Genomic DNA, 13,188 nt, shown 5'->3' with positions numbered 1-13,188 from the left:
AGAGATCGGTTCTCTGGGAATGTTTGACTGTAACTCCACGGGAGTTGAACTCCCGTGGAGTTTTAAGCAGAAATTAAACTTCACGGGAGTTCAACTCCCGTGAAGTTTAATTTCTCCATAAACTTCACGGGAGTTGAACTCCCGTGATGTTTCGGAGAACTCTTTACAAAAACCGACCTGTTTTCAGCGCTGGGCTGAAAACAGGTCGGTTTTTGTAATTATTTTCAAAAGGGGTCGGTTTTTGCAAATAAAAATCCTAAAAGGGGGTGGTTTTGAAAATTTGTCCGCTGTCATATTGGCAACAACAGCGTCGATCATTCGGTCAACGCGATCACCTATGTTCACGAATTTAATAACCAACAACTTGATGAGGTTGAATTCGATAGAGGAAGAAGAAGAGGAACAGAGGAAGAAGATAAAGAGAAGAACTAGAGGATAAGCAAACAATAATCCTCATTCATACCATCATCTCCATTACAACAACTATATATAACTACACTAATATTATCTCTACCCACTAACACCACTCTTCTCTCTACAGCTGCCCACAAAACATAACTATCCACTAAGTAAAACAGAAGTTACACAACTATTGCAGACGATCTCTCAAATCTTAACATCATCTCCCTCGCTCATTTTCGAGAGCTTTCTTTGAAAAGAAAACATAGTAAAAAGAGAAGGTTTTGAAGAAGAAAACTATGAATAAGATATACAAATTTAATCAATTCATCAAGGGGGTACTCTTGAAGTGATGATTATTTTGGAAATTTCAATAGTTTCAGATAAGATTTGCATGCTGAAGATTAATATATCATCCTAATTGATATTTTCCACCTCATATGAATCACCAGGCTACTAGACTAATTTAAGCCCTTCATTAATTTGGAATCTTCGTTAACGGGCCCAAAAGTGACCGAGCCCACACAGTCCAATTGTCGGGCCTAAACTTTAAAATGTATCTTTGTTCACAGTAGGCATAGGGCCCAAACCAAATGGGCCGTTTCACGTGTAACAAAAGCTCACGTAGAAACTGAACCCCAGAGCAGGATAGAATAATCTCGGAAAGGTATTCCTTTGGTTTCTAGCGATGGCCGATTCTTCTAGAAGGACCGTACTTGTCACTGGCGCCGGCGGTAGAACCGGTAATTTCCTCTCCCCTCTTTAGCCGGCGATCCCTTCTTTTTGTTTTGGTGGATTTAGAACCCAAAGAACCCTAATTTCTCACCCAATTTTAGTTCATTTTGAGTAAAGTAGGGAAATTTGGAGTCATTTCTACGAATGGGGACTCTGTTTGGAGAACTGATGGATTTTGGAGGGAGCCTGTGAGCTTGAGTTAGGGTTTAGTATCAAAATAGTAATGTGAAAGGCTTTAACCAATTGAACCAAAACCACGAAGTTTGTTGTGAAGATTGAGGGTTATATTTTTATATTCTGTCCCGAATTAGGCGCCTTTTTTATATGACGAAACCTAGACTTCAATTTGTAGGAAATACGCTTTAAATTCGTGGGTCGTCGGTGGGAATTTAACATGTGTTGGTCTGATACCAGGTCAAAGTCCCTAACCAATTATGTCTGTTATGGGGGATATTAGTGAAGGTGAAAGGAAAAAACAGAAAATAGACCAGGAAGAAACAGATACTAAACAGAATTCTTACAATGATAAATGGTTTAAGGGAAGAAAAGATAGTGGAACTGGGTCTTCTTCGTTGATAGGGTCTGATAATAACTCTTGGTCTGTTAGACAAGATTTGAGGAAAACTCCATGGGGATCTCCTGCTGCTAGGCTTTGGATGGAAGCAAAAAACTTTTATCAGAAAAATAGTTCTAGTTGGGAACCTTGGGATGTTAATGTGCTGAAGGATAATAGTGAGCAACAAGTTCCAGAAAAAATGATGATGGATGGGATAGAAGAAAATGTTATTAACATGGAAAATTCAGAAGAAGATAGCAAAGATGAGGAATTAGTGGTTAATATTCCTTTGTTTTCTGAAGTTAGAGAAGAACCAAGTGTGGAAGAGGAATCTAAAATAAGTGATGATTCCAAAGGCAAAGCTATCATAGTTAGTGAAGATTTTACTGCTGACAAAGGGACATCAATTCCAAATAATTTTGAGGAAGATGTAGTTAAAGAAGATGACATTCTTATGATTCAACCTCTGAAGTCTTTGCCACCTGAAGATCCAATTTGTAATACAAAGGTGTCATTTGTCAGAAGATGTGCCAGATTTGCTGCTCTTGAACCAATGTCTGCTTTAGATAGAGCTACTTCAAGAATGGAGCAGATTGACAATAATTTTACTCCTGGAGTCACTGGTGGTTCAGGTGAATCTTCTTCTTCTTCTGCTATGGGTTCTTATTTTGTTCCAATTCTGTTTGAGAATTGCTCTAATTACCAGTTACAGAAATATGCATCTAAATGTGCTATTTTTCTTGAGCCTCGGGAGAATTTTGATCCTATTAAAAAAGTGAGGCAGATGGAACAAGAGAGAGCTACTTTTGAGTAGACTCTGCTGTCCCTTTACTGAGGTGTTTGTTTTTGATATCATGTTGATTACATGGAATGTCAGAGGTTTAGGGTTGGATACAAAAAGATTTGGTGTTAGAGATTTCTGTCAATTGAATAAATTTGATATTATTTGTTTACAAGAAACTAAGTTGAATACTGTTACAGAGAGTATTTTAAAAAGTTTGGGGGGTAATTTGTTTGATTGGTCTTTTGTACCCTCTGAAGGCTCTTCTGGAGGAATTATGATTGGATGGAATAGCTCTAGTTGGAAGAAGTTACAAGAGAAAGTGGACAATTATGTTTTGACTGTGGTTTTACAAAGTAAAAAAAATAATTTTAAATGGACTCTTTCTTCAGTTTATGGTCCACATTGTAATAAAGAGAGGTTGATGTTTTGGCAGGAGTTGAAAGATATCAAAAATACTTTTTCAGGCCCTTGGATTGTGGTTGGAGATTTTAATGTCACTTCTAATTCCTCTGAAAGAAAAGGCAAAAGTAATTATAGAAGAGAAATGGAGGAGTTTAATGATATTATTAATGAGTTGGAATTGATTGACAGTCCTTTACATGGGAGGAAATTTACTTGGTCAAATAAGAGAAGGTCTCCTTCTATGGCTAGGTTGGATAGAGTTTTTTTCAACTCTGATTGGGAAGATTTTTTTCCTTTTTCTAAACAGCAGGGGCTTAGCAGTCAATTATCTGATCATGCTCCCATTAGTTTTGATTTTGGGGATAATCAATGTTATGTTAAAAAATTCAGATTTGAAAAAATTTGGTTGAGATCTGATGACTTCCTATATAAGGTGCCTGTCTGGTGGAGATGTGCCCCTTCAAGTGTCTCTGCAGCTAAAAACATAGAGGTGCCTGTCTGGTGGAGATGTGCCCCTTCAAGTGTCTCTGCAGCTAAAAACATAGTTGGTAAACTCAGGTTTATGAGAAAATGTATAAAACAATGAGTGCATTTAAATTTTCATAGTGTGAGACAACAAAAGAAAGATTTATTAGATAATCTTTTAACTTGGGAAGTTTTGGAGGAGAATAGAGATTTGACTGATGATGAGTTGATCAAAAAAAATGATACTGTTGTACAGTTGAATGAAATCTTATTACAAGAAGAACAAATGTGGAAACAGAGATCTAAAGCTCATTGGTTAAAAGAGGGGGATAATAACACTAAGTATTTTCATAAAATTGCCAATGGGAGAAAGAGAAGTAATTTGATTTCTTCAATTACTCATAACAATGTGGAAATTAGCTCTGAAGATGGTATAGCTCAGGTTTTTTTAAACCATTACAATCAAATTTTTGGGAATAAAGTTACTAGCAGGTGTATCCTTGATTGGAATAGATTGTTCCCTGAGTTTGAGTGGGGGTCCAATGACATTGAACAACCTTTTTCGGTTGAAGAAGTTCATAATGCCATTTTTGATATGAATGGGGATAAATCCCCTGGCCCTGATGGTTTTTCAGCTCTATTCTTTCAAGTGTTTTGGGACACAGTGAAAGATGATATTATGAAATTGTTTGAGGAATTCTATGAAGGTTCTTTAGAAATCAATAGATTGAATTATGCTCACATTGTCCTTATTCCAAAAAAGGATGATTCTTCTTCTGTTAATGAATACAGACCCATCAGTCTTCTTAATGTGATATATAAAATGATTACTAAAGTCCTTACTAACAGGTTGAATACTAAGCTTGATTTGCTTATTGATCCTTTGCAATCTGGTTTTATTAAAAACAGATATTTGCTTGATGGGGTAGTTGCAGCTCAAGAGATTATCAATGACTGTTTTCAAAATAAGAAAAGAGGGGGAATTTTATTAAAGCTAGATTTTGTGAAAGCTTATGATATGCTTGATTGGGATTTTATTCTTGATGTTTTGAAAGCTAAAAAATTTGGAGATAAATGGGTGCATTGGGTGAAAGTATGTTTACATGGGGGAATGTCTGCTATTGATATTAATGGTAAAATAGGGAGGTGGATCATGTCCAAGAGAGGGGTGCGTCAAGGAGATCCTTTGTCTCCCCTTTTGTTTGTGTTGGCAGCAGACTCTTTTACTAAAATGCTAAATTTAGCAGTAGAATCCCATCTTATTGAAGGGTTAGGACCCAATAATATGAGAGATAAAGTTCATTGCTTACAGTATGCAGATGATACACTGATTTTTTGCAAAAACAACAGAGAACAGTTAACAGTTTTGAAACTGATTCTTTATTGTTTTGAATTAGCTTCTGGGTTACAGATTAGTTTTAACAAGAGTGTTCTCATTGCTCTTGAGAATGATGGATCATTACAACAAGGTTTGGCCATTATGATGAATTGTAAAAGTGGTAGTTTTCCTATTACTTATCTTGGGATGCCTTTAAGACCTGGGAAATTAAAAAAAGATGATTGGTCTCCTTTGATTATCAAGATTGAGAAAAGATTAGCCTTATGGAAAGGAAATTCCTTATCAAGAGGAGGTAGATTAGTATTAGTTAATGCTGTTCTTTCCTCGATTCCAACTTTTTGGCTATCTTATTTTTTATTTCCTTTATGGGTTATTGGAAAAATTGATAAGATGAGAAGAAGGTTTTTATGGAGTGGTTCTTTGGAACATAAAGGGTGTTCTAACTTGGTTAAATGGGAAGAAGTGTGCAAACCAAAAAAGTGTGGTGGTTTGGGAATTAAAAATCTGAAGGTTATGAACAAAGCCCTTTTAGGGAAATGGCTATGGAAATGGTTTGATGTTAAACCTGGTCTTTGGAAACAAATCAGTTTTCATAGTTATTTTGAAAAAAAACCTTGGTCTGAATTCTTATATTCTGACAGATGGCATCTTTCATATTTTTGGAAAGGTATTTTGGTCAATGCTAACAGTTTCTTATGCAGTACTCAAGTGGAGATTGGCAATGGAAATTATGCTTTATTCTGGTTGGATAAATGGTTAGGTCCGTGTACTCTTGCCTCATTATTTCCCTCTTTGTTCTCTATCACATCATCTCCTTATGCTTGTGTGAGTAAGTTGAGGAAGTTTGAAAATAATTCGTGGAGATGGGAGATTCATTTTAAAAGGCAATTGACAGGTTCTTTGGTGTTACAATATCTTAGTATGATGAATCTTATTAACTCAAAGAACTTTGTGTATCATGATGATAAAAGAGAATGGATATGGGAGACAAAAAAGATGTTTACTGTTAAGTCCTTTTATCTTTTTCTTAATGATGGAGGAGTGAGATATGATTGTATGAACTTATGGGGCCTCCCTGTTCCTTTAAAGATCAAAGTTTTAGTTTGGTTGGCTTTAAGGGAGGGTTTGAATACTAAAGATATGCTGAATAGAAAGGGTATTCAAATAGAGAAAACATGTTGTTTATGTTCAGATAAAGATGAAGATCATGCACATTTATTTCTTAATTGTGAGTTTGTTTACTCAATTTGGAGATCTATTCAATTCAAGTTGAATGCTGATAATGATTTTAGAATGAACTCTTTGAAAGAAGTTTGGTTTGGGTGGAGTGGTGGTATTGGGGGAGAATCTAATTTGAGGAAGTTAGTGTGGATTTGCTCCCTGATCTGGTGTGTTTGGCAGGAACGCAATGACAGATTGTTTTCTAATAAGCAGAAAGGATCTCTTCTTCTCTTAAATAAAATTGTGACTTATTCAACCTTCTGGTTAGGTTCTAAAGAGATTTCTGCTCGAGCTGCTAGGTTACATGAAAGGAGGAGAAAGAAATATGCTGGGAGACTTAGCAATGATGGCGCATCTGCTGGTGGAAGGGCTGAGCTCCAAGTGATCCAGTTGGAATGAAACTTCTACTGATCGTTGGTTGCAGTTGGTGGATGGTAAAGATAAGTCTTTTGTTTTTGGTGTTGTGTATAACATGGGATTGTATCTTGGCATATATGTTTGCTATGCTGGTTTTCTTTTGTTCTCCGTTTGGGAGATTATGTCTGATACTTTGGTGGTGGAGGTGTGATTTGGTCTTGTAAGTTTTTTGGTTAAACAGTAGTTCATACTCTATGGTTGGGAGTATGATCGGTTTTTTGTAACAACCATCTATCTTAATTTAGCTGGATGGAATAACTTTGTGGTATTCCATCCTTTCTCTCAAAAAAAAAAGTCCCTAACCAATTACATCAAAACTCCAAAATTGTTGTGGGAATTGAGGGATATATTTTTATATTCTAAAAGTAACGAGAGTTGTTTTCTTTGTTTCTTGTGTTGTATTATTTCATAAAATCTATTTAGTATAGTTTTCTTTCTTTTGTCTTTAAGTAAGATAGGGCTATAAGACACTGAATTTGAAATATTTGTGTCTGTTTCATTTTAGGACAAATTGTTTATAGAAAACTGAAGGAGAGGGCGGACAAGTTCAATGCAAGGGGACTTGTTAGGACAGAGGCGAGCAAGGAGAAAATTGGAGGAGCTGATGACATTTTTGTAGCTGATATACGAGACGCTGAAAGGATTGCTCCTGCTGTTGAAGGAGCTGATGTGCTTGTAATTCTCACGAGTGCTGTTCCGAAAATGAAACCGGGGTTTGATCCTAGCAAAGGTGGAAGACCCGAGTTTTATTATGAGGATGGTTTGTACCCTGAACAGGTAACTTCAGATGTTATCGTCAAATATCCTGCCTGTTCATCCTTTTTTGCTAATTTAACAGTCAGAGATTTGGTATTTCAGGTTGATTGGATTGGCCAAAAGAATCAGATTGATGCTGGTGAGCTATTTAGGTTAACTTTATTCTGTTATTTAAGAAAATGTGTGTGTTTATATCTGATCCTTTTGTACAGCTAAATCTGCTGGTGTGAAGCATATTGTCTTGGTTGGGTCTATGGGCGGAACTAATCCTAATCATCCCTTGAACAGCCTTGGGAACGGAAATATATTGGTATATATCTGATTCGCGTATTCTTTATTTTTCTTGATTTATAGAGTGGTCGCGGTTGGTATTACTTATTGATTCCCCTTAATATGCATATCAGAATTGATCAATGACTTCTATGTTTCTATATTTTCTGTTCATGTAAGACTTGTATTATAGTATTATCCTACCTATCATCATGCTGTCAACTTCATTCATGTATAGATAAATGTTCTGGATGTATACCAGGAATGACGTGTATTTTAAGGGGTCAATTCTTCTGATGATGTGATGTTGCGATCTAATGATGTTGCCTTGTGTTTCCAGATATGGAAGCGAAAGGCTGAACAGTATCTAGCAGACTCTGGAATACCATACACAATCATAAGGTCTCGCTCTTTTTCCTGTCATTGTTTACATATGCATTGCTCTCTCTGTCTCTGTGTGCGCACGCGCGTGTTTATGTGTTTGTGATGATGTCTTCAGTCTTAAGAAGTGAGCAGGACTTCAGTCTGAAAATTTTAATACCCCATTTATGCAGAAGGTCGGAATTGCTGAAGTGCATTTTCTTAGTGATAGTAATAAAGTTATGTGCAACCTTCACTCACTAGAATAGACAAATGGGCTATTCCTCATATAAGATTATACAATTAAGGGACATAAACTGAATATGTGTGAATTTTTAAATTGCAAGGGCTGTGACTCCTCAAATTTTTGGGGGTTGGGTTGGGTACATGAATTATATTCTTCCATTCAGTTCCATTAAGGTCTGTCTTCTCTGTTAAGCTAACTATTACAATATCATTTTTAATTGCTTCCAGCCAACTTTGCTTAGATCTGTCTCTTGTTCTTGTTTGTTTAGTATTTGGGATGACTAGAGAAAAAAGATATTGAATAGACACGAAGAGAAAAGAAGGGAGAAATACATTAGGAGAAGGAAGGCTTAGAATAAGGGGAAAAAACAAGTCATACATCTGAATTAGGATGTCACTCCGCTCTGATTCAGTTGTGTACTCTTGTGTAAAATGATGTTGTTATACTAGAAAGAAGAAGATTTAGTCCTGTTGTCTCTGTTGCAGCGGGGGGCTTCACAGACACAGAAGATATCTATACAAGAGTGGATAATAACAACATTGAATAAACACAGTGAAGACAAAAAGAACAACACACAATGATGTAACGTGGTTCGGTCAATATGATTTACGTTCACTGGCGAGAATAGCAGAGAACTTCACTAATCACAAAAGAGAAGATTACAAAGGAGATCATTCTCTAACCAAAGAATCACATAAAGAAAGAAATTTTCTTTCTCTCTCTCCCTCTCTTTCTTCTCTCTAACTCTTCTCTTCTTCTCTCCGTCTGTTTATAACCTTCAAAAGGGTTGGTGGAATAGTGTTTTGGTTGGTGGAACAGTGTTTTTGGGTTTGGTGAAACAGTAATGCTAGGTGGGTCAAATATTTCAAAGTCACATGTTACAGACTCTACTCGTACTTCTCTTGTCTCTAATCCTCCTTAGTCCTTGCCCCATTAGTTATGATCTTATTATTTATGCTAACTGAGATATTGGCATCCGGATCAGAGCTGGTGGTTTACAGGATAAAGATGGTGGCCTACGAGAACTAATCATCGGAAAAGATGATGAACTCCTGCAGACTGACACGAAGACGATCCCTAGAGCTGATGTTGCCGAAGTCTGCATCCAAGCTCTGCAGTTTGATGAGGCAAAGTTCAAGGCATTTGATCTTGCATCTAAGCCAGAAGGGGTTGGTGAACCAACCAAAGATTTCAAGGCACTCTTCTCTCAGGCCACTGCACGGTTCTAAGCATCGAGTATTTACCGTGCATTTACTTGTTTGCATGATGCCTGCTTTAATTATTAATGGATTCGAAAATGTAACCAATTCATCGAAATAATGTATTACATACAATATTAGAATTCATATCGAAAAGTTTGAGGTCACTTATTTCTCTGTCGATGCCCTGGGTGTCCTGATTGTTACTCGGATGCGGGCTCTGTTGCCTTTTTGAATAGCATGCGTATGTTAAATTACATTCTAACATCTGGAACTTAAAATTTCACTGTTTTACTACTAAGAGGGTGAGAAAAAAATTCAAATATTATTGATTTGCCCACTGCTTGATTAGATGATAAAGAAGATGTGAGTTGTTGGATTATATTAGCAAGTTGCTTGTAGTAAGGAGATAGATCAAACACTAGTGATCTCCTGTGATAATATAGAACTGTTAGCTGCAAGTAGCATCAATAGATAAAGCTAATAAATAGCTTAATATTTTGGTATCAGAGATATCACAGATGACACTAGACTGTAAAAAAAATTTCTGATTTTATTGATCAAATAGGTCTCCAAAAGACATTATTCATTAAAAAAACTTATCCACACATGGAAAACTCTCTTCTCACACTGTCACTGTCAGCAGAACATGAAAGAAAAGTATAATGAAGAACACAAATGTTATCAAAAAGAATAAATTAATGAAGAAATATCCAAGATCTCAAGCAAAATATGTTGGTTCAACCTTCAATCTCTGAGTCAGATTCCTAGCATTTGGGAAGATCGGCGGGCGGAGGTGGCAGCTTCTGATTGGGCAGTTCTCCATCAAGAACCAACCATGCCATTTTCAGACCCCAGCTTGTGTGCACCTCCAGGTGACAATGCATGAACCATACGCCTAATAAATAATTGCTTAATAAAATTAGACCAAACCCTTCAAACCTTAGTAAAATCATTAGACTATATGCTAATTATCTTACCAGGGTTATCAGCGCGAAATCTGATGGCCACCCAGCCGCCAGGTGGCACCCCAACAGTGTTCCTCTCAACCGGGTCGACCAAATTGAAATGGGCCTGGTCCTTGCTTGGATCATAGTTTCCGAATCCTTGGCCCACCACAAAAAAATTGTATCCGTGCAAATGCAAAGGATGGCTCTCAGCCCCAAGGATGCTAGTATCCTGCATCACCAACTCCACACTTGTATTGAACCTCAACGCCATCAACTTAGTCCCCTTGCCCACCAGTGTGTTATTAGGTGGGGTCCCGGTGTAATTAAAGTAATGCAAGGGGTTTACTGGGAAATCCGGCCTATAGACTCCATTTGATTGCCCAAAGTAATGGGCCTGTAAGAGGGCCGTAGTGGGCATTGTGAAGGACACGTTGTTAACACTTGCGGCGAATTTGGTCCCGTTCGGGCCTTGGCATGTTTGGTTTTTTGGGCACGGGTTTGAGCCCAACCCAACAGTGAAGTATAAGTGTTCATCGATAGATTGGGGGACGTTAGCCGGAAATTTTTCGGTCGCTAAGCTACGCAACTTGTTTGTAAATTTGGTGGCAAAAGAAGTGTCATTAATAGACGGAAGTGTTGGCTTGAAGAGTGGTAATTTTTTGATTGACTTATTGTGATCATTTTGATATTCGAGGAGACCTGCGGTGGTTGAGTTGTCGAACGTGCCTTGGCCCGTGGCGTACGGCCTCGCGGCCATGAGATATGTGGCACTAGGCCCAACGGGCTTTGTGCGGAGGAGGACATTGGTGGTTTGCCCCGGTGAGATGAGGATCGTATCAGAATCGAATGGCTTCACGTAGACTGCGTCGACGTCGACAGTGGTCAGTGTGTGGTTGGCGATACTAAAAAAGAGCTCATCGTTGAGTGCAGCGTTGATGATTCGGAGGAGGTAGGTCTTGCCTGGCTTCACCTTGAGCTTGAACGTATCTGTATTTGTAGGATTGTAGTTAAATAATGGTCAATATATATAACCTAGTTTTGTGGTACGTACCTTTAGAAGAACAGTTGTATAACGGGCCTGGGAGGCCATTAATAGTGTAAGCATCGGACACATTTGGGCCTCCACCAGTGTTAAGAGCCTGGTTGATGACGGCCTCTGTGTCTGCGTTCCACCATTCGCCTACGAGTTCGATACCAACTCATATCATGTCAGAGATTATAATTAACTATCAATAAAATAAAATAACCTAAGAAATTTGGGCTTACCAAAGACCATAGGAACTTCTTTGTAGGGCTTAGCAAAGGGATAAGGCACCCCAAGCTTAGGTAGAATGATAATGGGTCCGTAGAGCGTGGCCCTTAGCCAAGATATATGCGCATGCCACCATAGGGTTCCTCTTTGGCCCGCTATGGTGAAATTGTACGCGTAGCTTCGGCCCGTTTGGATCGGGCATTGGGTTACATAGGCCGGCCCATCAGCCCATCCACTCCTCAGCTGCCGAACCCCATGCCTGCATTCCGCTCATTAATTGTTGTTTTACGCACGCTCATATTAATTATTGCTAGGTGTAAAGATTAGTGCATAGTTGCGTACCAATGTAAGGTCACGTTGTCCTTAACATGATTGAACACCTCAACGATCACTCGGTCACCTTCCCTTGCTACAATCTTAGGGCCCGGGTACTGCCCGTTGACGGTTACGATGCTCTTAGTGTGACACAATCTCGTGACGTTGGCCCTCCTTATCTGAAATTAACGAGTAAATTTTCATAATCATAATGCATAAACGTTACACAAGAACTATGATTTTTTCGAGTAATATTTGGCAACATTTATACATGAAACTTGTAATGCCTTGTTGCTGTGCCAATCTGTTGGGCCTTGCTGAGGCCCACAATGAGCATGAAAGTGAAGAGTGCGAGGGGAATTGATGAAAGAAGAGAGAAGGCCATTGCTGCTTGCTATGGATGAAGAGATCGATCAATGAGGGTTTGTTTGTTTTGGTGGTGTATATTTATAGAGGTGAGATGATCGAGTTTGATAGTTCTTTGCATGTTTGGTGAGGTTTGCTAAAAAATCAATGGAGTCACTTCAAGTGAAGCATGGCCAGGGGTTAGCTTTGGAGTGGAGACAAAGTGAAGATTAATTTGTCTACGTATCTAATTTTGACTCTGGTAGTGTGACCTGCTCCAATTGGACTAGTCCTATATGATGCCCATGATCACTTATGGTATCAATATACAATTACTTTAATGCCTAAGATAGCAAGCAATTAATAAAGGATATATGAAGGGCGAAATATATTATATGATTGGTGATAAGTTTGAATTTTTATGTTAACCGATGGCGAAAAAGTTATTACGAGATTATCCAATAATAAAGGGAAACTTAATTTCGTATGATAATTATGATGACACGCCTCTTGTTAGAGTCCCCTAATATATGTCTAAACTAAGCTTTGTTATTTTTTTAATCAATTAATTATCTTAGATAAAAGATTTATATGGCTGATAGATGAAGCTAGCGTTCGGGTCTAAACTCATATATCTTGTTCTTGTTGGTGGAGTTTTGGGAAGTAGGTGACGGTCGACCTCTCTTTGTATCGATCTCTTTCTCCTGCTCTCTAAGCAAGAGAAGGATGCCCTAACTGACTCACTTCTCCAAGGAATCTCTCTCTCTCTCTCTCTCTCTCTCTCTCTCTCTCTGGGGAACTTGCATGCGTCTCTTTGAACCTTTTATTAACCGTTATAATAGCAAATATGTTTTTTTTAAAAAAACCCTCCATGAACATTTTTAATTTTTGTAGTAAATATCTAATAACTTTTAAAATCGCACCCAACACCCTAACAACTTTTATAGGAGAACCCTCAACATCTTTTGGGTAAATTACGACAAAGCTCCAATAACTCTCAATATGCTTTTTCATGTTGTTTTTGGTCTTAACTTATGGGGGTTATATGTGAAATGCAGAAACTTATTACGGGTTTCGTCTAAAGCGAAAAAGCTATTGGGGGCCTTTTTGTGATTTTGAAAGTTATTGGAGGTTTACTACTAAACGCTGAAAGCTCAAGGGGGGCTTAGTGTAATT

General features: G+C 37.9%; 3 protein-coding genes across 4 annotated transcripts; 2 read left to right on the top strand and 1 right to left on the bottom strand.

The window, feature by feature from the left end:
- Positions 1,012 to 9,333, top strand: LOC109819984 (uncharacterized protein At2g37660, chloroplastic-like). Of its 2 annotated transcripts, none has more exons than XM_020386010.1 (6): positions 1,012 to 1,142; positions 6,824 to 7,095; positions 7,177 to 7,213; positions 7,287 to 7,384; positions 7,685 to 7,746; positions 8,937 to 9,333. In XM_020386010.1, exons 1-6 carry the CDS (start codon positions 1,088 to 1,090, stop codon positions 9,178 to 9,180), a joined length of 768 nt encoding a protein of 255 aa, XP_020241599.1. In that variant the 5' UTR covers positions 1,012 to 1,087; the 3' UTR covers positions 9,181 to 9,333. The 2 variants fall into 2 exon arrangements, with proteins under 2 accessions (XP_020241599.1, XP_020241598.1); XM_020386009.1 differs by lacking the exon at positions 1,012 to 1,142 and adding an exon at positions 1,549 to 2,322.
- LOC109819985 lies at positions 2,330 to 3,631 on the top strand. Its single transcript, XM_020386011.1, has 2 exons — positions 2,330 to 3,309; positions 3,367 to 3,631. Exons 1-2 carry the CDS (start codon positions 2,545 to 2,547, stop codon positions 3,460 to 3,462), a joined length of 861 nt encoding a protein of 286 aa, XP_020241600.1. The 5' UTR covers positions 2,330 to 2,544; the 3' UTR covers positions 3,463 to 3,631.
- Positions 9,684 to 12,079, bottom strand: LOC109822601 (laccase-17-like). Its single transcript, XM_020388832.1, has 6 exons — positions 11,939 to 12,079; positions 11,695 to 11,846; positions 11,367 to 11,611; positions 11,152 to 11,280; positions 10,131 to 11,087; positions 9,684 to 10,048 (listed from the first exon to the last, which is right to left on the bottom strand). Exons 1-6 carry the CDS (start codon positions 12,050 to 12,052, stop codon positions 9,918 to 9,920), a joined length of 1,728 nt encoding a protein of 575 aa, XP_020244421.1. The 5' UTR covers positions 12,053 to 12,079; the 3' UTR covers positions 9,684 to 9,917.

The sequence above is a fragment of the Asparagus officinalis genome, chromosome 8 (genome assembly GCF_001876935.1).
Source record: "Asparagus officinalis chromosome 8, Aspof.V1, whole genome shotgun sequence".
NCBI classification, from domain to species: Eukaryota; Viridiplantae; Streptophyta; class Magnoliopsida; order Asparagales; family Asparagaceae; genus Asparagus; species Asparagus officinalis.
The sequence above is the reverse complement of the archived record's forward strand: the minus strand, read 5'-3'. Positions and strand labels throughout refer to the sequence as shown.